The 24285-nt window shown below is 40.5% G+C and overlaps 4 protein-coding genes across 7 annotated transcripts; 3 read left to right on the forward strand and 1 right to left on the reverse strand.

Moving 5' to 3' along the window:
• The first annotated feature begins 1515 nt into the window (after positions 1–1515).
• Positions 1516–6255, forward strand: gjc2 (gap junction protein gamma 2). The gene is made up of 2 exons (XM_085389739.1): positions 1516–1853; positions 3970–6255. Exon 2 carries the CDS (start codon positions 3999–4001, stop codon positions 5253–5255), a length of 1257 nt encoding a protein of 418 aa, XP_085245865.1. The 5' UTR covers positions 1516–1853; positions 3970–3998; the 3' UTR covers positions 5256–6255.
• Positions 6256–7784: 1529 nt separating this feature from the next.
• Positions 7785–11810, forward strand: iba57 (iron-sulfur cluster assembly factor IBA57). The gene is made up of 3 exons (XM_085388696.1): positions 7785–8276; positions 9232–9581; positions 10802–11810. Exons 1-3 carry the CDS (start codon positions 7915–7917, stop codon positions 11191–11193), a joined length of 1104 nt encoding a protein of 367 aa, XP_085244822.1. The 5' UTR covers positions 7785–7914; the 3' UTR covers positions 11194–11810.
• jmjd4 (jumonji domain containing 4) lies at positions 11688–15176 on the reverse strand. The gene is made up of 6 exons (XM_085388690.1): positions 14493–15176; positions 14243–14408; positions 14032–14157; positions 13673–13940; positions 12112–12258; positions 11688–12023 (listed from the first exon to the last, which is right to left on the reverse strand). The coding sequence occupies exons 1-6, from the start codon at positions 14743–14745 to the stop codon at positions 11688–11690; spliced, it is 1296 nt and encodes a 431-aa protein (XP_085244816.1). The 5' UTR covers positions 14746–15176.
• On the forward strand, positions 14764–21545 carry snap47 (synaptosome associated protein 47). Of its 4 annotated transcripts, none has more exons than XM_085388694.1 (5): positions 14764–14860; positions 15584–16109; positions 16229–16737; positions 17042–17166; positions 19995–21545. In XM_085388694.1, exons 2-5 carry the CDS (start codon positions 15613–15615, stop codon positions 20139–20141), a joined length of 1278 nt encoding a protein of 425 aa, XP_085244820.1. In that variant the 5' UTR covers positions 14764–14860; positions 15584–15612; the 3' UTR covers positions 20142–21545. The 4 variants fall into 4 exon arrangements, with proteins under 4 accessions (XP_085244820.1, XP_085244817.1, XP_085244818.1 ...); XM_085388691.1 differs by lacking the exon at positions 14764–14860 and adding an exon at positions 15188–15462 and having other exon boundaries at positions 15580–16109; XM_085388692.1 differs by lacking the exon at positions 14764–14860 and adding an exon at positions 15188–15462.
• Positions 21546–24285: the final 2740 nt, after the last annotated feature.

Below are 24285 nucleotides of genomic sequence, written 5' to 3' on the forward strand. Positions count from 1 at the left end.
GGAGAGCAGTGCGTTACAACTTAAAAGCACGTGCTTAATGGTCCCTTAGGGAAAGCACATGTCCAAACGCCAAATGCTCAAACCATTCCAGAAGCATCCCCTATCTTCTTTTCCTCACTGCTGCACCAGTGGTGCTTGCTACACCGCATCTCCTCAGTCAAATGGAGAGGCGAGCCTTGAAGGCGAGGCCTCTGGAGGAAGGCTCCTACAGGCCCAGATGGCTAGCACTCAAAGATTTATTAAGACCACAAATGACTCAAAAAGAATGAGATTTTAATGCAGACTTCTTTTTTACTGCTATTGTTTTAATCTGGGCATTTATTTTTGTTGGCTTCCTGCGTTCATAATATTGCAACAGTGTTTAAAGACACTGGAGATCAAGAATTTTGCATCATTTCTGAGTTGAAACTGTGATTTGATTGATGGTGGACTTGCTGATGTTGTTGAACGTTATTCTCTGCTTTATAGCTGTACACAGATCATAATTAAAGAGTTATTGGGGATCTGGTGAAAGTAACTTTATAATAATATGGCCAACGTGACAATGACCAGGCACATTTCATTAATGCAAGCCAGACACTAACCAGTTTATCTGTCTTCTATTAAAAGTAGTCGAGTTTAAATCTCTTCCAAAACTTGATGGAAGAATTCTTACTTCTAATCTTCCATGAATCACTTCATCATCTGTATTTTGGTGTTTCATTTCTGAAGCAATTAATGTAATGCACGTGTATGTGTGTGAGATTTCTGTTCATATAGCACAAGTCTTTTTATCATGATAAAATAAAGGCCATTACGTCTCTTTAGTAACAATGTATGCCGCTGCACTTCACAGACCAAGGTGAAAGCTTTAAGTATAAACACCAAGTTGGGAAAAGACGTGTAGCCGCAGCAATGACTGCGACCTGTCCACTGCTTCTATCTGGCCATCTGCCTGGACAGAAGATCTAAATATTATGACACTTGATATAACTGAGCATACCTGCTGGTTACATTCTAGCGGATCTGTATTGAGGCAAGGTGGCTTATATCTCAGTGACACTGCTGTCCTTACACTTACTGGCCTCCCCAAAGTTGTTTTTTCATGACCGTCACCCACTGTAAACTGTTATGTAATTGATAATAGAGAGGTTGCCTGTCTGCATTTATTTTTTGTTGATATGCTTGTATGTGACAGAAAGAGTGGGATAGAGGAAAATGTAGTGATGTCTTAAATGATCTTTTGAGAGAACTAAAAGTGTTTATCAGTCATTAAAATATAAAGGTGCTAGAAGCTGAGGTGCTTATTGTATGTTGTCGGAAACAGAACGTGATAAAGACGATGACAAAGTGAGAAAAAGTAGAGAAAGAGAGAGAGAGCGATACTTCCATCATCTGTGTTACAAATGTTGCACACGAGCGTTGGGGGGAGGTTGACTGTGTTGAGATTAACGTCCTCCCTCAGCTGGGTGTTCGTTTCAATCTGCAGTACCATATCCTCAAGTCTGAACCCTTGGATGAGGGTCAGTTGCCAGAGGAGGATTTTTTCTTCTCTGCCTCTCTGTTTTTTTTATACTTCCTTCTTGGGCAGGAGGCTGGTGTAATAGAAACCAGACACAGGCTAGAATGTGAGGCATTCACAGCGGCGAGACTTCACTTCTTAACAGAGTGGAAAAACGGGATGAAAAGAAATTCCAGTTCAACAGGTTTAGTCATTTTTCTTATTTTTTTGTGATTCTGGAAGTGATCAGTAAGACGGAGAAGGCCAGGACATTAGGATGGAAGTGGTATTCCATGGATCAGACTGTGGAGGGGATATCTAGAGAGGGCAAAGGAGACCTTCAGGATGGGGGAAACATGTGCAACTTTTCCAGGTGAGTTGTTTCTAGCCGACTTTCTTCTCTAGTCTAAACCAACTAGATATTTTAGTATTTTTTCAACTACAGACTTGCATCATGGCAGCATGGATGTGTTTGCGTGGACGTGTTTCAGAAAAAAAAAACCTTGCTGAAAGACATTTTGACACTACTGCAGCAGTCTTTCAAATATCAAACACTCTGACATATGCAAAGCAACTAAATGGAAAAATGTGTAGCAGTTGTTTTATATTGTACAGTGCAAAAAATATGTCCCAATCCAAGAGGAAGCTCGTCACTAAAAATATTTTACGATACTACTCTAATTTAGCCAGAGTTCCCATTCATAATATGGTTTTATGTAAAACATTATTGTCAAGATGCATAAACCACACATTTTAAATATTTTGTGTAATGTCCTATATAACTACCTCTAACTGCTTCACTAAATACCTCCCTGTTATTTACACAATAAACAGATTCTGGGACATTTGACAAAAAACATGGCAGCTCTTCCTCTTTTTAATGATTTGGAAAAATATTACAGCATTAAATTAAATTAAATTAAATATCCAACCTTAATTTTTACATGTAATTAATAAGAATAGTTACTCTACTACTAATGTAGGCCAATTTATATTAATCCTAAAAAATAACCTAAGAAAATCTATCAGGTTCTACAGACATTTAAAGCTCAAGGGGCTCATTGGGCTGAAATTGCTGCAGCTCTGCAATACAAACAAAACTGCACAAAACTTATATAAAATTTTCTAAAACGGTTTTCAAAACACATCAGCAGCGAGTGTAAATGTATAGGAGTTGTTATACGAATAAGGTTGATGTTAAGCTACACAGCAAATTCATTGCATCCTACATGAAACAGCCCTTCTGTCATGCCATCCTGGGGCAGAAGTGAACTGCCCACCATAGGTGCCATCTGCCTCCATGACGCCGTAGCCCTCCCCAGCGTCAGCAGTGCTGGATCTGCAGGGGAGGCCTCGTGGCAGAGCAACAAGCCTCTCCTGTTCTCTCAGATGGCAGCAGAGATGGCACATCACACGCCAGGGAATGCAGTGTTGCATTCATGAGATCACCGTGAACCATGAATGAAGGGACAGAAGTACTACGCTGTTTCCCTCCATTACAGTTGCCTCACTGAGTCAGTTGTGATGCAGGCTATGAGAAGAGTATGACACTGTGAGATCTCATTTCTGTGTAGGATCATTGGCGTGGAGTTTTAAAACAAAGCTTGCAGTATGTTTCTGAAGAGGCGCTCTTTGGTTTCCGAACTGGCTCGAGTTCTTTTCTTGTAGCAATCGGTTTTGTTCTGTCTAATCAAATGATTGATGGCGCGTTTGTTTGTTTGGCTGATGGAATGCTTTCTTTTTGTCTTTTAATCTTCCCTGAGCTATTTTGTACTATTTCAACCATGTCAAAAACTATTCCAGGATGTCCTAATGACTTTACCCTATGCATCAACACAAGCCTTTGTTTATTTGTGGCTGTGCAATCACTTGAAAAGAGAAATAGCCTTTACAAAAAGAAGTAGCCAAGTGAGCTGGTCACAGGTCCACACTGTATGTTTCGGCAAGTATGCTTGCAAAGTGACTGTTTAAGTCTGAGATAGCAACAAAATCAGTGAAACACCTTCATTATAAAATTAAAATTAATTTGCAATAATTGCCTTTCTCTTGAAAAATGACGCCACACTTTTCAGCAAAAACTTCACTAACAGAAAATATTTTAAGACTATAATTTGGTCTTAAGTTTAAGGAAACTCAGATGCTTTGCTGTTCAGGGACTGTAAATTACTTCTGGGTTTGTTTTCTTGTCATCGTCTTCCTGGGATCTAAAAAGCTGCGGGGTTTTTTTAATAATATTTTGGTATATTTTTGGTAATTGTATCTTTATACAGAGTAAAAAAAAATTAATTTAATTGTCACTTAAAACCATTTTAGTTAGAGAACACCACACAATGAATACAATGGGTTGATTAGTCAAAGACTCGAGTTCATTACAGTTCTAAATGACAGTTTGCTAAAATGTAAAATGTTCACATCATCAGTCCAAAACATCTCTTGAATAGTTCCTTACTTACATTTAATTATTACTTATCTTATTTTCTTTTTAACAGATTCTAGTTGAAAAGCTTCTTAGAGCAACATGAGCTGGAGCTTTCTCACTCGCCTCCTGGAAGAGATCCACAACCACTCCACCTTCGTGGGGAAAGTGTGGCTGACTGTGCTCATCATCTTTCGCATTGTGCTCACAGCAGTCGGAGGTGAGTCCATCTACTCGGACGAGCAGACCAAGTTCACCTGCAACACCAAGCAACCAGGCTGTGACAACGTATGCTATGACGCATTCGCTCCCCTCTCGCATGTTCGCTTCTGGGTCTTCCAGATCATCATGATCTCCACTCCCTCTGTCATGTACATGGGTTATGCCATCCACAAGATTGCCCGAAGTTCAGAGGAGGAGCGCAGGAAGCAGCAAAGACTTCGCAAAAAGCCACCTCCTCACTTGAGATGGAGAGAGAGCCACCATCTGCAGGAAGTCTTAGAGGAGGAGGAAGATGACGATGCGGAGCCAATGATCTATGAGGATACACTGGAGGTGCAGGAGGCCAAACCTGAACCAGTAAGCAGTACTAGCAAAGACCCACCAAAATACGATGGCCGCAGAAAAATAATGCAAGAAGGCCTGATGAGAATCTATGTCCTCCAACTCATGTCAAGAGCTATTTTTGAAATTGCTTTCCTTGCTGGACAGTACCTCCTTTATGGTTTTCGAGTTAATCCTTCGTATGTATGCAACAGGGTGCCCTGCCCACACAGAGTGGACTGTTTCATCTCCAGGCCCACAGAAAAAACAATCTTCCTCCTAATTATGTATGTGGTAAGCTGTCTTTGTCTCGTGCTAAATGTCTGTGAGATGCTTCACTTGGGGATTGGCACTTTTCGGGATACTCTTCGCATGAAGAGGAACCGTGGCCAGCGGATGTCATACGGCTACCCATTCTCCCGTAACATCCCAGCGTCCCCTCCAGGGTACAATCTTGTGATGAAGACAGAAAAGCCTAGCAGGATCCCCAACAGCCTCATCACACATGAGCAGAATATGGCCAATGTGGCCCAGGAGCAGCAGTGCACCAGCCCAGATGAGAATATCCCCTCTGATCTTGCAAGTCTGCACCGGCATCTACGGGTTGCACAAGAGCAGCTTGATATGGCTTTTCAAACCTACCAAACCAAAAACAACCAACAAACCTCCAGAACCAGTAGTCCTGTGTCGGGAGGCACTATGGCTGAGCAGAATCGAGTTAATACAGTCCAAGAGAAACAAGGAGCAAGACCCAAGTCAGCCACAGAGAAGGCTGCATCCATTGTAAAAAATGGGAAGACTTCTGTCTGGATCTAGTGATAAATTTCCTTTAGTAGATAACAGTGAAAACTATCAAGTCCCCAGAATTTCAAAGTGACCCAGGTGGAGGATGTGTTTGTGTGAGATACAACTTTGGACGATAACAAGTGAAATTTCAGTCTCACTATTTTAAAGAAGTACAAAGTAGGAAGACAATTTGGGGGAATAGAAAATAAACACGAAGGAATTATTAACTCCAGTATCATAAATCTTCTTTGTTACTGTAGCGTGTCATATTGTTCTTGCAATAGATTTTGGTTATAGGCTAACAAATGCTTGCTCAGTTTATTCATCTACTTCCAATTAAAATGTCAAAGCATAAACAGACTGCTTCAAGCGAATTACCATGACTGATTTGAAGAAATTTTACTTTGAAAGGACACAAGTGGATCTAAACCTGAAAATGCAGTCTAAGACACTGTACACATGCACAATGGCTCATTCTGAAGAATGATGAATGTTATTATTATTAGAAAGATGCATGTTTAAAATTAGAAGTATTTCTGGATGTAGTATGGATGAGTGTCCCCTCAAGAAAATTAAATGTAAAATTATATACATATAACTGTTTGACACTGAAAGCTTTAAATCTTTTTAGTGTCATCGCCAATCAATGTGTCCCAAAGCCTTGCAGTGTCACATTTGAACAGAAAGAGGTAAGTAAATAGAAAATAGACTAAATACTGATTTTATGCAATCTGAAGCAGATGATGCATGCTTTGCAGCTGGGAACATACAGCATAGACATAGGCTATAGTACAAATCCTGTCCTTAGCTATTCAATAAGCTCCTAAGTCTTGGCATGTTAAATGAGATTATTACCTTTTTTCTGTTTCTATAATTGCTTTCATAATAATGGTTAATCCTGCCTTCGCTGTTTTCATACAACAAAGTGCCTCAAACCTTAAAAGACTGTTCAAGTATTTTATTTATGAAACAAAGATAAACTTGTTTGAAACCTCAGATTTCTGTCTTTACAGCAGCACTCTGCTTTTGTCACTCTGTGCTAATAAAGAAAGTGTTTCTAAAAGTGCAAACGTTTTAAAGTTGTTTTTTTTATTGAAGTCTGACTAAAAATTAGAGCATTGAAGAAAGTTAGGATGTTACTGCAGGTCCTTCTCAATCACTTCTGACCATCTGCTGGTTGAGCCTTATCTTAAAATGGGGTCATACCTTTGCTGTCATTGCACCAGGACTTTGGAATTTCTCCCAAGTGACCTCAGACAAGCATCGACTCTGAACCTTTTTAAACCTAAGCTGAAGAGATACCTTTTTTGTTTGTTTGTTTAGCTTTTAGATATTCTTACTTAAGTAAATAAATGAGTATATTCACTTACTTACTGACATAGTTTCATTTCTATTTGTGCTCATATTAATCTGGGCAAACTGCATTCAAATAAAATAAAGGCTATTTCTCCTTTTTATGTAATCAATGCCAAACCTTAAGCTCTACAGACTGTGCATATGCATCTATTAAGGTACATATAGGAAATTTTCAGACTATCTCTCATTCCATTTGCCCAAATAATATTAGTTGCCCTACATTTAATTATTTTAATCTGTTGTCTTATAAAATCACAGCTAATGAAAGATCAACATCACAATGTGGGAGCTGGCTACTCCGCTGACTTACAGATTCACAGCACCACGATAGTATTAAAACAAGAACATTCACAGAGCGTTACTCCCCCTGAAGGCCAAGGCCTAGACCACAGGTGTCGAAATCCAGGCCTCGAGGGCCGGTGTCCTGCAGGTTTTTAGATGTGTCCTTGATCCAACACAGGTGATTTAAATGGCTAAATTACCTCCTCAACATGTCTTGAAGTTCTCCAGAGGCTGGTAATGAACTGATCACTTGATTCAGGTGTGTTGACCCAGAGTGAGATCTAAAACCTGCAGGACACCGGCCCTCGAGGCCTGGAGTTCAACACCCCTGGCCTAGACTAAAACTTTGATGTTTTTATTACAAACTGGTATCAGCCTGTTATGGTGTCATTCTACAGAGGGTTGTACAGCTCTCTCCATGCCCTTTCATATGCTATATTACTCAATATGGTTTCTTTACATTTTATTTTCAAAGTCGATTTTGACCTTGAGCACTATCTGTCATATATTTAGCCAACCTAGGTACTCATGTCCCTCAAGGCCTTTGTGAAGTTTGAAGATTGTAATAAAAAAAATGTGTGTAATACAAAGTTTTTACTGATTATTTTTACATTTGGTGAGACGTTTGACAAAATTAAATCAGCTCGAGCTGTTCTTGTTGTCTACCTATCACTCAAAATTTGAAAATGATATCATTACTGAGGAATATGCAAAAAACTCGCAAACAAGCAACTTTAATAACTTTGATTTTTGCTGCTTTGCTGTTCTGTGTGTCGTTTTTATGTTTTACAATCTGATAACTATTTATAAAGAGATAGTAGGAGAGCTTTTATTCTATCAATAAGCGTCCCATACCTCACGAGAAAACGACGGGAACAAATATCGCTCACTGACACACACGTGCTATCGAGCAATGCATTGTGGGATTTCAAAATGGAGCTGTTTGTGCAGAGTACGCTGTGATATCCTTGGTATTTAGCTGTCCACTGTCGTTTTTAGTGGAGTAGGCAGTCTTTTTACGACTCAGTACACTCCCGTGCCACTGTACATCATGGGGGTTTTGTGCTTTGCTCGGGGAGTGCTGGCGTCCGCCTCCGGGCTCGGTGTTTACGCCAGGAAAAAACCCGGAGGTTTGTGTGTAACCCTTCTCTCAAGTGTGTTAGCTCCAGCTGGGATCCGTGTCAGGAGGTACAGCCAGGACACCGGTAATCCTAAACACTCCCAGGGGCAATTTGTGTGCTATTACCTTCCGCACAGGAGCCTGCTGAAAATTCAGGGACAAGACACGAGCGCGTTTCTCCAAGGTATTATAACCAATGACATGGCGGTGCTGGATGAGCCTGAACACAGAGCTTTATACGCACACATGCTAAACGTGCAAGGAAGGACACTATATGACATCATATTGTACAGGTAAGAGCAAACTTAGAGCACTGTTCAAACGCTTATAAGTGCATTCAGTAAACGCGTTATCAAGAGGGTGTGTCTGCTTACTGCTTACGTAAAGGCGTTTTTTTCCCCCGAGGCGTCACACTGGCCGACATAAGCTTATTTTCTTTTTCCTTCTATTTTTTAAACCCCGGAAAAAACCAAATTGTATGACAGAAAACGAGCTCAGGCTGACAAACCCTTATTTAATAAGCTGTAAAATTCAGCACGGGAACAACAACAGCTCTTCTTTATCACTTGCCTATTTTTTACTGTTACTAAAAATAATGTTAATAAAACTTTAAAAAGCAAAAACGACTAATGTTGATGGTTGAAGTAGAAACCATTTTTAAAATTCTATATTAAAAAGCGTTTGTCATGTATGCTGTACTTGAGTACATCTAAATTATAGAATATAACTTCTCTAATAAACTGCAAAAAGACATTTTGCAATATTAGCATCTCAAATTTTTAGTGACTGACACATGATCAATGTTCTTTTAGTTTTGATGTACATTGTTGGGTGAACCACGTTTTCTATACCTTAAACTATTTAAGATGATATTCTTGTACACCTGGTTGTAAATATCCCCAGTTTTGAAAAGTTGCAGTTGTTGCAGTTCTCACTACTCATAACTCATCTTGATATCTAAACAGCATTTTTACTAGTCTTTGTAGTACTTTGTAAAGCTGTGTTTAAAAACTCCTTGCTCTGTTTGACAGTATTTGATGTTACAGCAAATCCTGTTAAAAATTACATTCTCATAAGGAGAGAATTATTAGCCCTCCTATCTGTAAGACACAGTGGGTGACCACAGATGCTCCATCAAAGTTCCACCAAAGGTCACCCAACCAAAATAAGTGAAAACATCTGCGTGTGTTTGCTTTCATGTTGTTTTGCATTCTTCTGAGTCACTCATCCAGTTATATTTGCTTTCAGATTAAAAGAAACAGAAGGAGGATACGGTGTTTTCCTGGAGTGTGACAACACAATTAAGGACTCCATCTTGAAACACTTGAAAGTATACAACCTCCGCAGAAAAGTCAACATTAGCCCTTGTTCAGAGCTCTCTGTGTGGGCTGTGCTGTCCCAGCAAAACAAGCCAGGTCAAGAGTTCAGTAAGCCTGAGCTTTCTTCCCCTGATAAAGCTCTGGCATGGGAGGCTGATCCAAGAACTCAGCAAATGGGCTGGAGATTTGTGCTACAGAGTGATGTTGATCCTCTCAAAGTCATTGCGTCCTGTCAGAAAGGAGATACTGAAGACTATCACAGACATCGCTATGCCATAGGTATGACACCAGCTTTGAACAAAGACAAACAAGAACACCCGGAGAGAGAGAGCAACTTATTCCGAAGGGCAAGGGCTTTACTAAAGCTCTGAATTTTTTTTTTTTTTTTTTTTTGGGAGGGGGGGGGGGGGGGTGTTTTTATAACAGTGGGAGGACAGGTTGCTTTTAATACAATATGCTCTATTATCTTTAGCCAGATAAGGACAAAAATAAGATTTACCCGTATGGGCAGCACGGTGGCATGGTGATTAGCCTCACAGCAAGAACGTCCTGAGTTCAATTCCACCACCTGGCCAGGGCCTTTCTGTGTGGAGTTTTGTTCTCCCCGTGTTTGCCTGGGTTCTCTCTGGGTACTCCAGCTTCCTCCCACAGTCCAGACATGCAGTTAGTGGGTTTAGTTTAATTGGCCATTCTAAATTGCCCATGAGTGTTAATAGTTGTGTCTCTCTGTGTTAGGCTTGCGACAGATCTGCCACGTGTAGCAAACTGTTTTATTGGATATGCTATTATACCCTATTTATAGTGTTTATTGTTTTGTTTGATATGCTTTTATTCCCATGTGAAGCACTTTGAAAAAACTTCCTGTTTTAAGAAGCGCTATATAAAGACATTTTACTTACTTAGTTATTGCCTCTCGCCCTACCGTAGCTGGGATAGGCTCCAGGAAAAAAAAACCTGCTAGCTAGATCCTGAGATGAAGATAAATTCATGCAGTGTGTGATTTTTGTTGTGAGGTCATAGGGTGTTGTATTGAAAAAAAGTATCGTGCAGCTCTCTCCATGCACTTTCATATGATATGTTATACTCTATGGGGTTTTTTATTTCCAATTTCTTTTCTAGGTCAACTTTGACCTTGGGCTATGAGAAATGAAGGTCGAGGTCAAATGCTTAGCCAACCTCAGTGTCCCCCAAGACCTGGAATATTGTTGCGAAGTTTTACAATGATCTATAAAAAAATTGTGGGTAATATGAAGTTTTTGGTGTGACCTTTACTGTATTCTCACCAAAGTTAAAATCGGCTCGAGGTGGCATTGGAATCTACCATCACACAAAATTTAAACATGATATCTTGAAAGCTGTGGATGCTAGACTGCTAACAAAGAGACAGACAAGCACAGACAAAAGGAGGAGGGGGTGGTTCTGAGAAGCATTTATTTGTCTGAAAAAGTACTCTTATTTTATGACGCATGTTTGTGTCCTTTGCTGTTTTTGTTGTCTAGGTCTACCTGAGGGAGTCAAAGACCTTCCTCCTGGGGTTGCATTACCACTAGAGTCCAATCTTGTCTACATGCAGGGTATCAGCTTTAGCAAGGGCTGTTACATTGGCCAGGAACTCACAGCCAGGACTCATCACACTGGTGTGATTCGAAAACGCCTGATGCCAGTACGCTTGTCATCTCCAGTGGAACACCTCGAGGAAGGAACGGCACTGTTAACCCAGTCAGGCAAGCCAGCTGGGAAGCACAGAGCAGGGACAGGAGAACTGGGCCTAAGTCTGATCCGCATGGCGCACGCCAAAGAGGTGTTGACGCTCAGATCTTCTGACGACACTACAGTGACACTCGAAGCCTCCGTGCCAGACTGGTGGCCTGAAGATGCGAAATGTAACTGAAGGGAATGTTTTAAAGCTCCCTAAAAATGACATGCATCACATCTGACAGACTTCTCATGGACATAACCCTCAAGTACAGTATGTTACACTGTCATTGCTTAACAGCTGTGTGGCACTGGTCCATGTTTGGGTATTTTTTATTTTATTTTTTTGCAATAAAGCCCAAGTTTGTGTGTTTTTGATTTTTTGCTTAAGTATTATTTACCACTGAACTATCATAGATTTATCACAGCTCTGTTCATACTGGACACAAATAGTGTTGGTGATTATTCAATAAATATTTAAAAGAGAAAACTCAGATATTTAATGTGTTTAATCTGTCAGTGCAAAAACAAATGCAAGACATTCACAAACAATATTTGAGATTCCAGTTCAACTCAACCCAAAGATGCAGTAACAGATGTATCATCCTTTTTTTTTTTTGCACTTTTGCAAACGGGCACTTTTCATTCAAGCTATTTCCAGTCGATAACAATGGTGAGAGGCCGAACACATTACTCCTGATAAAGGAGATGCTGCCCTCTTGTGGACTGTATGGTGTCACGAATTTGCTGTAACATTGTTTCTGGCTGCAGAGTCAATGTTGAGTGATCGAGTCGCTTAAAGTCTTCATTGCACAGGAGGCATTCGATTATATGAGCTACTCTTTGTAGGTCAAAGGCCGCGTGGTAAGGTCCCAACGTGGTGAGAATCTCTGAGAGATGACGTGAGTAATCGGAGGAATCCCCAGAGGAACAAGCGTTAAGGAAAGCCATTCTGTTGTTGGCAATGATTTTCAAAAATGAGGCAAATTCTCCATAATTGATACCGGAGCAAGCCTTCATAATTACCTAAAATGAAACGCACCAAGCAATTGCTATTATGATCAGAGCAGAAGCACATTTAAATGACATGACTGAAAATTTCCATGCATTGTACCTGGCAGTGCTGATGCCACGAGTCCATCGTGTTTCTCCACTCATTTATCTCTTTTTGAACAGATGACAGTTCAGTCTGAAGAAACTGCCACATGATGTCAATGTTGCAGCCATTTAGCCAGTTATGATTAATAGAGATGGTGTCCTCCTGTATGAAACAGAATGTTTTAATATGTCAAACTGGTGATAAATAAAACGCAGTGTTATACAACTTAGAGTAACTGTGATGTCATCATTTCCTGCAAAAAGCCATATTTCTACCAAAAAATATACACAAGGTTTAAATTTATGAAAGATATGTTGACTGGAGGAGATAAACCAGAGCTGCTGTATTGAAACATGAGTGTGTCTGTAAATGTGTGTAATGTTAAACAAAACATGAATTTTGTTTAAAACCTAATTTGAAAAAACATTATTAGGGCTCTTGTCATCTAGTACGTAGTAAGTAATCCAGTCCATTAGACTATTAGGGTATGTTCACACTGCACGCGAAAGCGCATCAAATCTGACTTTTTGACCCTATGCGACCCATATCCGATCATGGTATGACTGTGTGAACAGCACAAATCCAATATTTTCGTATGTGGTACTGAATCCAATACATATCTGATGTTTTAGAAAGCGACTGCTGTTTGAATGGTCATGTCGCATTAAATCCGTCTTTTACGTCACTGATACAAGACAGACACCAATTGTCAGCGCCAGAGAAGCGCCCAAGAACGCTTCCTGGCCATCCAGTGAAACTGTTGGGAAGACAACGGTGGAGAAACGTGAACATTTTATTTGTACTGCATAATCTGCAGATTCTGACAGCAATCTGCAACTATCCTTTGAAGCACCGCTCCTCTCTAAAACAGCAATAAGGATAATTATTAGGCCATATGCAAACAACAAAATAACTTCATAACTTAAAGCAAAATTGGGAAACGTAAAGTCCGAAACAAGTCTTTATATTAAGGGCCATCAGTCAAACAATACTGTTTGGTCTGGGTCTGAACAGAGCGCGTTGTGTGTGCGTTGTGTTTTCTTTTGCGCACACGGGCCGCTTTGAGGGTTCTTAGCTCAAAGGAGTAGCCAGGCATGGTGTTCTGTTGCTGTAGCCCTGTCTGACATGTTTTAAGTTCAGAAGTGCTATTCTTGCAAAACTTGTTTCTAACGAGTGGTTAATTGAATTGCTGCTACCTCATCGAGAACTGTCGCTCACTGGATATTTTCTGTTTTTCAGAGCATTCTCTAAGCTGGGAAAAGTTTCTAAAATACTAAGACCAGCCGGTATGGCACAAACAATCACATTCAAAACCACTTAAATGGCCTTTTTCCCTAATTCTGATACTCAATATGAACTTCAGCAGGTCATTTTGACCATGTCTACATGCCTTAATGCACTGAGTTAGATAATTGTGTTAACGAGCAGCTGAACACGTGTACCTAACATTGTGGCTGGTGTTTACATTCAGTCTAACAGAACACTTCTCATAGTAAGAAATGCAACTTGTCTTTTATAATACTTGGCAGACCATTTTCCTCTAGATCACCAGTAGATATCCCTCTACAGCTCTTACCAGGTTATAAACTTGATGATGCCAACCACTAGGCACAAAAATGATTTCTCCTGCCTCCTGAATGATTTCAAGAGGTTGGCAGGCTTCTTCAGCGTGTGGAAAAAGGCCTCTGTCTCGAAGTTCAGCTGACGTAACATCATAAGGGAGGTTGCCGTGAGTGTCTCGTAAAAACTCCTCCTGACCTGGAGGATACAAGAGCCACTTCTTCCTGCCACAGATGTTTGCAGACCAACTGTATGAACGGAACACATCAGAGTGGAATGGTGTCCTGGTAACAAGGAAGTGCACTGGGTCAGATCATGAAACATTTTATATAAGCTTATGTTTTGTTTGGTTTTTTTGAAATAATGTTTTCATACCATGACCCTTTAGGTCCCATGTAGACAAATCGGTAGTCATCCACTTCGAGGGTGTCCCAGTATTCATTGAGCCAGTCAGAAGTAAAGAACACTGGTGTGGTGTAAACATTATGTTCTGGAAAGTCCCTGTGGAGAAATTTACAAAGGATAGTTACATATTTTTCATACAATGGTGTAAACATTTTTCTTTGGATTAATATTACTGTGATACCTTGACATGTGCCAGTCTTTAAGATAGAGGCATCCTTTGGGTGATGAGTGTCCATTCAAGATGTATTCCCTCCAGTAGTGTATAAATTCTTTAAAAGGCATGACTTGTTTGGGGTTGGCATTGTACTCCTTCGCATTGCAGTTTGCAACAGGGACTGGAGTCTCATCTGTGATTGAAACAGTAACAGTTATTAAGAATTATCACAGATTATCTTTGCAGACATTTACACAGTAATGCATGTTTGTTTTACCAAACTCTTGCAGCAATTTCTGGAAATTAGGTTTCCCATCCTCAGTCACCCACTGTTTCCTACACTTCCACTCCTCTGTGAATCTCCTTGAAAACATACAAGGGTGATTGGGGAGCAGATATTTCTTGAAAAACTTGGAATAGCTAAGCTCCTTGTCAATGTAATCTACAAAATGCGAAGACCAAAACTGTTCATATGACTGCCTTGGTATTTTGACCAGGCTGCTGCAGTTACGGTACGCCTCCCTGTCCATGATGGTAAACAAGCCCACGGCTAGCTATTTAGCAAGCTCAGCTGTCAGGGTTTGGACAGCGGGGGAACTGTGAGGGGGAAAAGCTAACTGGAAGATTAACTCGCCATTACACCGCGTACGTATTCTCACGTTTCTGCCACATTTGAAAATCTGGTTAAGCTAGAAAAAGATACTAAGCTAAGAAAAACGCAATTTTCCACTATGACAAGCCGCTACACATTAGCGCATGTTGGGACTCCTGAACGACGCACATATAAAACCGTTGCTATTTATATTTTGTCACGTCACATACATATATATATTTAATACATTTATATTAACGTTATGTTTTTCGTATCGCTTGGAAAGCGCCGAAACCGCCGCCGCTTTCATTATTTTTCGCCAGACATTTTCGCAATAGTGCTTCTTTTTTTTGACAGCAAGTTTTTTTCCCCCCCAAGTCGGACGGTAAATACTGCCGTGCTCGAGCGTGACGTCACTTCCGCAACAAACAGCCGAGTTACTGAGAGGACTACGAGGTAACGTAATGCCCAGCCCGGTGTTGACGATTAATGTGGTGTGGGTTTAATTGCACCGAGAGGATATAAAACACGTTAAAAGGGTTATAACATTATAATGACGCACGCGTAATGCGGTCAGCTGGCTAGAGAGCTGAAGCTGCCAGTGTGAACGCCTCGACTGAGCTCATCTTGCTGTCTGGATTACACTCAAAAGAAAGTATGTTCTTCATCACGACTCGTAGATCACTCAGTACAAAGTGCTTCTGATGTAATTTCATCTTAACCTGCAGCAGTACCTATGTGCATGTTAAACTGATACCTATTTGTCCCCCAGACAGGTGAACCTGTCTTATCTCCTTCCATCACAATGAGCCGGGACGTTCCCATCCACAGCTGGCCAGGCTCCTATTACATCAACAGTGAGAAACGGTGGGAAAACGGAACCCTCTCTCTCACCAGAACCACGGTGTGCTTCGTCTCCAACCAGAGCAAGGAGAGTCTTGCAAGCTTCCGTCTCTCGAGGATCGTGGAGATCAAGATGGAGTCATCTAGTTTCATCTTCAGCACTCTCACAGTACTTGAAGAAGGCAACGTGAAACATTGGTTTGGTTCCCTTAAGCCCAACAGGGTGGTGGTTTATAATGTGTTAGAGCATTTCTGGAGAGAGCGGCTTCTCTCTCCCAGCTCAGAAGCCCAGCGGGCTGAGGCTCAGCCTTCGAAGGGAAGAGAGCTGATCAGCCTGGTGGCAGGGGCCCAGAAAAGATTGGAGGACACTGGCAGAGTCCTTGGCCATCAGGGAGAGCAGTTTGACAATATGATGCAGGGCCTGGAGAAGATTGACTCTGACTTGGGCGTGGCTGACAAGTATCTTAAGATATTTTTAGTTATTGAAGTTTTGCACATGTCTTGTTTATATTGCTTGGCTAACTATAACAAGGCCTAATTTATGACTAACATCAGTTCCTCCTGCCTCTGTATTACAGACTTCTGTCAGAGCTGGAGTCTCCTTCCTGGTGGCCTTTTGGTAAACTCCCCTGGAAGACCCAGCAGGATGCAAAGGCCGATGATGCTGCGAGAGCTGCAGCTACTGCTTCTTCTTCAGCAGCCAGGGGCTCCAGCAGAAATAAGTTAATCACAAGCATCCCAGCAGTGCTGTCCAAAGGTGGAGAATCAGACTTGAAGCCAGGATGTTTGTCGGTGCTAGTGTCCTCGCTGGAGGTGCGAAACACAAACTGCCAGCTCCTTCACAGATTTGAGCGAAATGAAATTGATGAAATCAGGGTGCACAGCCCCTATGAGATTACCGTCAGGCAGCGTTTCATCGGGAAGCCAGACATATGTTACAGGCTCCTGTCCGCCAAGATGCCAGAGGCTTTGTCCGTGTTAGAGATGCAGTACAAAAAGAAGATAGAGTTCACAAGCGAATACACAGATTTTAAGACAACTCCAGTTTCATCGCCACGTGACACAGAAGGGAAAAGCTGGACTGAAGGTAAGGAACACATCAAAAAATAAATAAAGACACTCTTATTCCACAGTGGTTTCCATGCCTGGTATAGATTTGACCACTAAGTGGCAGTAAAGGTCTGCATTTCCACCTCTGTGTATTTATAAGTGTGCAGCCACATGTAAAAACATTTCATCATGGTTATTGGTGTCTCCTTGACAGAAATGTATTTTGATGAGTCACTTCACCCTGATTGCCTCAGTTGCTGTACTCTGAGTTTACTGTCTGGTTTCCTCATAAACAACATATGTACTCTGCACTTTTTCACCATCTCCACCCATGGAGTCAGGTTTACTGCAGACGTGCCAAGAGACAGAGCTCCCACTGGAGGTCCCCGCTGGAGAGCTGTCCCAGTTGCAGGTGCATGTCTTCCAGCCATCTGTCAGTCAGGCTGAGGCCCAGGAACTCAAACAGGTGAGAAAAGCTGGACTCCCAAATTTATGACTACACTACCGTGGCCTTAAAATGTTTCATATTTGTATTCACAAGACAAGTAACACAAATGAAAAGCCGTGTGTGCTCCGGGAACGGATTGATTCAAATAGGGGTAGCTGCTATTGTAAATAATCCCAGAGTCTCAGCAACACGTATTTTGATGTTTCCAGTCCAAACCACAATTCACCATAATGATTTTTTATTTTATTTTTCATCCTGTATGTTTAAAATGTTATTTGGTGAGACCACAAACCAATGTCCATCCTGGTTTTAAGAGAGGAAAAGAAACACGGTTAGTTATTTGGTCAGAACCTACAATGTCTTTCCATTCAGAACCTCACAGCGCTGAATGCTGTTACAGACACGGTCTGTGGTGGCAAGACCTACACAGTGACGCAAATTCAGACCCGTGATTTGGGCAAGTTTTATTTTTTAATTTTTTTATAATGTGTGTGTGAATCACTATTACAGGTTGCTTAGACTAGGATTTTTCATGTAAAACTTTCAGAAAGTTGCTCTTTGTTTTATCATATAATGTTTAAATGATCAAAGTTAATGAGTGACTTCAGTCTACAAGGCTCTACTATATGTAAAGGAAAAAAACTATATTAACATTTACAAGTGAGAAGAAACCAAGCAAATACAGTTAATAATGGTGCAAATGTGCCAGTATTGAAATATGTAGCAGACAAAGATGGCTTTGCATTACATATTAACACATAAACATATTAACTCAAAGTTTTTCATGACATCATTACCGCCCTCAACTCCTCAAATCAAAAACTGAAGCAACAACATACAAATGTCTTGTCAACAGCAGCAGTGACACCATAGACAAATACTGTGTTGGGGTTAACAAATAGCTTCATGCTGTAGCTCAGGAGGTAGAGTAGGTCATCTACTAATCTAAAGGTTGGCTGTTTGGTCACTTTGCCAAAGTATCTTTGGGCAAGACCCTAAGTTGCTCTCGGATGCATTTATTGGAGTGTGAATTTTATAGATAGAGGGATAGAAAAAAGTGCTTATATGAATGTGTTTGAATGGGTGAATGAGGCAAGTTGTATAAAGCGCTTTGAGTGCTCCAGTAGATTAAAGCAACACTATATAAGAACCAGTCCATTTAAGATTTGCTTGCAGCCTTATAGTAGTATATAACATAATATCTCTGAGGACCTAACAACATTCCTGGCAAGAACTAATGTACACAGGGAAAACCTGCAACCTCCACACAGAAAGGCCCCAGCGAGCCAGTGGAATGAAACCCAGGAATTTCTTACTGTGAGGCAACAGTGCTAACCACTGCTCTGCATGTTCGGTCAATTGGTGATTCTTAAATGTACGTAGAGGTGAATATGAGCGTGAACGGTTGTCTCGCTCTGCAGTAAACTGCTGACCTGACCTCTCACCCCATGACAGATAGGCTCCAGCCCCCTCCTCTGCCTCCAACCTTCTTCATGATAAGCAGAAGAAGATTGATGGATGGATAATAATATAAAAAAGAAACAAGCACACCATAGCAATAATAGCACCAGGCCAATCACTGGCTAGCCTATTGTGCTTTAAATGGCATGTTATCTGCGGCTGATAATGGGTTACATTTCAAAGCGTGCCAGTTTTGCCTTAATGCTATGCTTTTGTACACACCCTGCTCTTACTGTAATCCATGTCAAGATTAGAATCACTGTGGGCCAACTGGTACTGATAACTTGTACTCAGTTTCATGTCCTGCCCTAAGTGCCGTGCCAAATAGTCTTTTTGGTGTCAGCATTTGTATGTTTTATTATTGTTTGTGGTTGGAAATTCCCACTTGCTAAAAATATGCTGTAAGAATATGAAATTGAGTGTGCTGCTAATGCACAGTCCCAAAGTTACCGCACCTAATACACAAGACACTCAGACTTTTTTTTGCTAATATATTTTTTCTTTTAGCTCTAGCCTAAATGTTTGATTTGAAGGGTTTCTACATGACTTAAGTCCCCTAGCCATTATATAAACAGCGGCAAGAAGTGTTCATTTTTACTGTTTTTCTATGACACACCGAAGCTCTTGTGAATGTTAACTGCAAGGTGTGATTCAGTCATGTCCTCTCAGTTTAAATTGTAAAGTCACAGACCTGAGTGAATGAATATCGTTGTTCCTTGGTGTGTATTGACATATTATCTGTTTTTCAAACTGCTAACTCGAGCTGTTTTTGTGCTCAGCTGAAATGTCCACATAAACCAGCCAGAGAACATAATGACATAATGTGTGTGTGTGTGTGTGTGCGTGCGTGCGTGCGTGCGTGCGTGCGTGCGTGCGTGCGTGCGTGCGTGCGTGAGGCAGATCATGTAGCATAAAATACTACCAGTTAAGTAACCATAGTGGTAGGGTTTGAGGTGAGTGTTTATTAGGCTTTGCTTGGCACATCACAATATATTAAAACTGTTCCATCAACTACAGCATATGTAGTTGCTGGATCATGGTCATGTAGTTGTGATATCCCTTAAAGTCACTGAAAGTGAGGGAAAAAACCCAGTATGATATCACCGATCCCAAGAATCAAGCCAAGACTTCCCCCTCTGTGTGTCATCAAGTTTCATCTGCAAAATGAATAACAGCTATTATTGTGGTGAATTCCATTGTTCCTTTCTGATCAGCGCACAATTAACAGCAAGCCTTTCTAACGCTTAAATCAGATGGTTTAAGCGTTAGAAAGGACCAATGTCTATGTCTCTCCATATGTGGTGTTGTTTTAATGTGCCTTACTTCTTATTAACACAAAACGTTGTGTCTTTTTATTGTGCTGTGGTGTGTGGGTGTGCTTTCAGATGCTCATGCAGCTAAAGAACCTTGCCTTGGAGGCTGAAACTGAGCTGGAACGCCAGGATGAAGCCCTGGATGTCCTGACGAGCTCCACAGACCGGGCCACCATGCACATAGAGAAGCACACCTGTCGCATGAAAAGACTCCTGTAGTCCTGACGCTTAAGGAGATGCACATAGGCTCAGTGTCCTGAGAAAAACACCGTACACCTTTTTACTGTTCACATGCAGTTTGAGAACCATGAAAAACGCACATCAACAAGGACTTGTGTGTAGTCTCAAAATTAATTTAGCTGCATTTGATGGCCACCAATTCTTGGGAAGTACAGCAATGGCCACTTAAAACAAGACATCTTTAAAGTTTTCACTTTGGTATTAAAAAGAACACAATTGTTTGTTTTAGAGAAAGTAGATAACATGTGGCTGTGCACATTTCTACATGAGAAAACTTGAACTTTTTGCTAAATTGCATCTTATCAATTCTAAATTTGCCCTTCTCTGTTGGAAATGGTCAAAACATTTAATTGGCCATAGCACGAGTAAATGCTCTCCCTGTGAATGCATATTTTTCAGCTGTGGCCTTTGCATTTGGCTTTAATTCTCTCAGCTGCACAACATTTTGAAAGACAGATGTCCTCTGAATACTGGCAAATAGGTGTTAGTATATAAGCCTAATCGGCACATGACAGAAAAAAAATGTAGCCAGTTAACCCCAATTTAAAATATTACCAGTGGGAACCCAATGATGGAGCCCATCGATTTTAATGCCCCAGTGATTCATACTGATCAGTCATGTCACCTGAGTGGGAGCTGGCAGGAATCTCAAGTGCACGTCGTGCGCTCCCTGTGAAGTTGGCAGGTGAAAAATAAGCAGATGATTTCAGGGTAGACAGGCAGCAGTATATACCCTCCACATCTGCAGTACAGAACAAGACATCCCGAAATGAAAAGAGAATATATTGTACATTCATTCTGCAGTAACTCATTTAAAACAAGCTGCATGTTGGGTCTCTCTTTGATAATCGACTGCCATTATTTCCTTTTATAACCGTCTCTGTCTTTCTCAGGTTCTGTGTATCACGTATCCCTTTTAGTGTTGCATGTCCCAATAATGCTGCTTTGCATAACATCGAGGGAAAATCTTCCATCAATATCAATATATTGCTGAAAAATGTAAATTTGCAACAAGTTCTTGGACCTTTAAACAGAAAACACTACCGATCCACATCTATTGTATATACCTCTATTCTCCTCTAAGCCTGTATTATCTGTAAATGATACATACAATGTAATTCTGTAATGTTATAACAGTCTGTTGTCGCTGTGAATGTGTAATTAGACACTAGGTTAATTTAAATATATGTCTAGTTTAAAAATCTTATCAATGTTTACTTTTTCCTGTGATAATTACCGTGACAACGAATGAAACTAAACCGCTCATTCTAAATACAAGGGAAGACCGTCTGCACTATACTACCATTATAAGCAATGAATGAATTCCTTTCACCATTCAAGGTCTGGAAAGCATATAATGTAAATAAAACTGAAGTTAAACAAGTAGTTTGTTTGTTCTTTTTTGAAACTGCTGCTTACAGTTGCCGTAATCTGTGTCATTGTGCTTGTCAAAGGCGTGTGCTTCAATTATACGATCACACACTGCAGTCTCCCTTTGCAGGCCTCTTGGCGTCTTTGAGTCTTTTGTTTTGGTTCACCCTCAGTACTTTTGTCAGCAGTGCAGGGTGACATTACTTCGACAAGCAGCTTGTTACAGCATGTTCTTGTTACACTCATTACCTCAAATAACACCCCCTTGAACTAAGTGTAATGTATACTGTCCAGACTAAGATGTGTACTGTACTACTGTATATTATTCCGTTCACTGTTTAACGAGTCTGGTTTCATTTTTATCATTTTTCTCCACCACACAACCACCAACATGCTTGTTAGTTGCACTCGGGGTGACGGCATTAGCTATAGTGCTGTGCAAATGTCTTGGGTTACCCTTTTTTTTAGGGAAATAGGAACTGAAGACTGGCTGCCTTTTGTTCCATTCACTCTCAAGACGATCTCACACTGCTTCAATGATGTTGATGTCCAAGCTCTGGGGAGTATTAGGGCCACGTTTAAATATATATATATATATATATATATATATATATTGTTGATCATTTTGAGAATAAAACTGATCAGTTGTCTTGTGATACAACATACATCCTCTTAATTGCATTAGGATGAATCCATTGATAACCTTGCATCTGTCCATTAAAAGCCATTTCCTTTTGTGCAAATCCACTCTCCCACATTTGTCTGTTTTTCCATCTGACCAGATGGAGCTTTCTGATAATAAAAAATAAATGACAAACAAAGTAATATTAAATCTGCTATAAAAACATCACTTCACCAACGCATTAATCATATCTAATTTACCAACGTATATGTCATTCTTTCTAGCTATAAAATGTCACATTGGAGCCTACTGATGATGGGAAATGGCAAACGTCTGAAAATGTAGTTTTTCAGGGTGTTTTGCTCCATGATACCCATGAACTATATTCATCACAATTTGCATCTCTTCTAAAAAGTGTTCCCCTATATAGCGTCTAGAGAGAAAATGACCATTAAAGAATGAGATACGACTGACTTTTTTTTAGATGAAAAAATAGGATTACTATTTGTGGGGACTTGTGAAATGGGCCAGTGAAATGAGTTTTAACCAGGCTTTAGGTCTTAACAGAAAGTAATTGGGAAACACCCCTCACAGTCAGCTCACATGTGACAAACTGTAACAGAAGACTTGAAAACAGTTCATTATGGTATCGGTCGCTGTGCATGCTGTTGTGAGGAAGTCGCTCACTTTATTCCCTCTAATATTATAACATCCTGTTGGCACCGGGGCTGTTGGCATTGGTTTGACCACCCCAGCTGGACTGCTTTTACCAGAAGGGGGGACTACTTCATGTCAACAGGAGACCACATTTGATTTGGCAAGTGTCTGAGTAATTAATTATGAATCAGGAAGAAGTCTTTCATAAAGAGGTTTGAAAGACTGGCAGCCTCATTCAACAGTTTGGTCCCAGTTAGCATGAACTTATCACTTCTATTAAACAGAGCCCACCAGGAAAGATGTGACACTCAAAACTAAACAAAAAAAGGAAGGCCTCAGTGAGATGTTATGCTTTCTTCTGCACAAGTGAGAATGTTTTTACTGTGGGTCATTTTTTGGTTGATTTCTGTGATAAACAGAGTTTTGAAAGTCCCAAACTCCAGAAGCATACCACATGGTTATGTGAATTCCAATCCTTAAAAAAGGTTAGGGGAAATAGAACACACACTGGCGTGGTTTTCAAGCAGCCTAGCAATACGAGGAAGTGGTGGCGGTCTTGTCTGACCACAGATACACGAGATCCGGCTTTACTTTCCCAATGGATGGTATGAAGACACAAGAGATTTTGCTGGCCTTGACTTCCAATCTGTTTACTTGATAGTTCTGTGGTGAGCGCTCTCATTCAAGGAGCGTGTCTGCACTGATGGCCAATCAATCAACTGCTGCAGGGAAAAAAAAACCAGCCAAAGTTTGTGGGCTACAAGTCGGTTGCACTGCACTCCAAAATATGGAGTCATGTGACTGCAAGAGAAAAGGGTGTATTCATCATCCCAGAAAAAACCATCCAGCTCTTCAGTGTTTTATATTTATGTTAAAGTTGAAGCACTTTTCTTTGTGTTGCTTGGCAATGTGTAAATGATGCAGCAATTATAGTTTGAAATTAATGGGTTTTTATATAAATGTGTTTTAGTATTACACATCTATTTTCATGAGTAATTGTTGACGAGGAGCAGATCTACTATACATAAATAAAATATTAGAGAAATTTAGCTTCCACTGCTCTATTAGACCATGTCTGAGTCTAATGGCCTGATTTTTGACTCACGTCCTGGACAGCCTGTTTCTAGTGCAGGTGTTGCTGGGTTTCCTTTTGCTGAGGGAGTTTCTGGTTTCAGGAAATAAGGCCTGTTGGTTAATGTTAGAACTGGGAGAAAACATTCCTGTAGGGAAGGTGCTTGAGTCCAACTAGGCGGTGTGTATGTAGTCTCAAACAGAAAATGAGATGACATCAAACATCCTCTTCTTTTTTGTGCGTGTCAGTTTGATAACCTTGCCTCTTTTGCTTAGGTCAGATACAAACATTTTTTGCAGGGATGAGGTAACCTGTAGGTTTGAATTTGAGTTTTATTTTTAAAAATAGAAATACACAATGTTTATGAAGCTGCTCTTTGGAAATGTTCTTTCTTTCAGTTT

Source organism: Rhamphochromis longiceps, linkage group LG18 (assembly GCF_057381845.1).
Source record: "Rhamphochromis longiceps isolate RC_006_pf linkage group LG18, R_longiceps_female_GT1.1, whole genome shotgun sequence".
NCBI lineage: Eukaryota > Metazoa > Chordata > Actinopteri > Cichliformes > Cichlidae > Rhamphochromis > Rhamphochromis longiceps.

What these genes read in the sequence shown, in the direction of transcription:
- iba57 (XM_085388696.1), top strand. Translation starts at nt 7,915, where the DNA reads ATGGGGGTTTTGTGCTTTGCTCGGGGAGTGCTGGCGTCCGCCTCCGGG. An exon ending in TATGACATCATATTGTACAG is followed by an intron (nt 8,277 to 9,231) that starts GTAAGAGCAAAC and finishes ATTTGCTTTCAG; the next exon opens with ATTAAAAGAAACAGAAGGAG. An exon ending in CAGACATCGCTATGCCATAG is followed by an intron (nt 9,582 to 10,801) that starts GTATGACACCAG and finishes TTTGTTGTCTAG; the next exon opens with GTCTACCTGAGGGAGTCAAA.
- gjc2 (XM_085389739.1), top strand. Translation starts at nt 3,999, where the DNA reads ATGAGCTGGAGCTTTCTCACTCGCCTCCTGGAAGAGATCCACAACCAC.
- snap47 (XM_085388694.1), top strand. Translation starts at nt 15,613, where the DNA reads ATGAGCCGGGACGTTCCCATCCACAGCTGGCCAGGCTCCTATTACATC. An exon ending in GACTTGGGCGTGGCTGACAA is followed by an intron (nt 16,110 to 16,228) that starts GTATCTTAAGAT and finishes TCTGTATTACAG; the next exon opens with ACTTCTGTCAGAGCTGGAGT. An exon ending in AGGGAAAAGCTGGACTGAAG is followed by an intron (nt 16,738 to 17,041) that starts GTAAGGAACACA and finishes CCATGGAGTCAG; the next exon opens with GTTTACTGCAGACGTGCCAA.
- jmjd4 (XM_085388690.1), bottom strand. Translation starts at nt 14,745, where the DNA reads ATGGACAGGGAGGCGTACCGTAACTGCAGCAGCCTGGTCAAAATACCA. An exon ending in GAAATTGCTGCAAGAGTTTG is followed by an intron (nt 14,409 to 14,492) that starts GTAAAACAAACA and finishes TTTCAATCACAG; the next exon opens with ATGAGACTCCAGTCCCTGTT. An exon ending in ATCATCAAGTTTATAACCTG is followed by an intron (nt 12,259 to 13,672) that starts GTAAGAGCTGTA and finishes TGTTTCATACAG; the next exon opens with GAGGACACCATCTCTATTAA.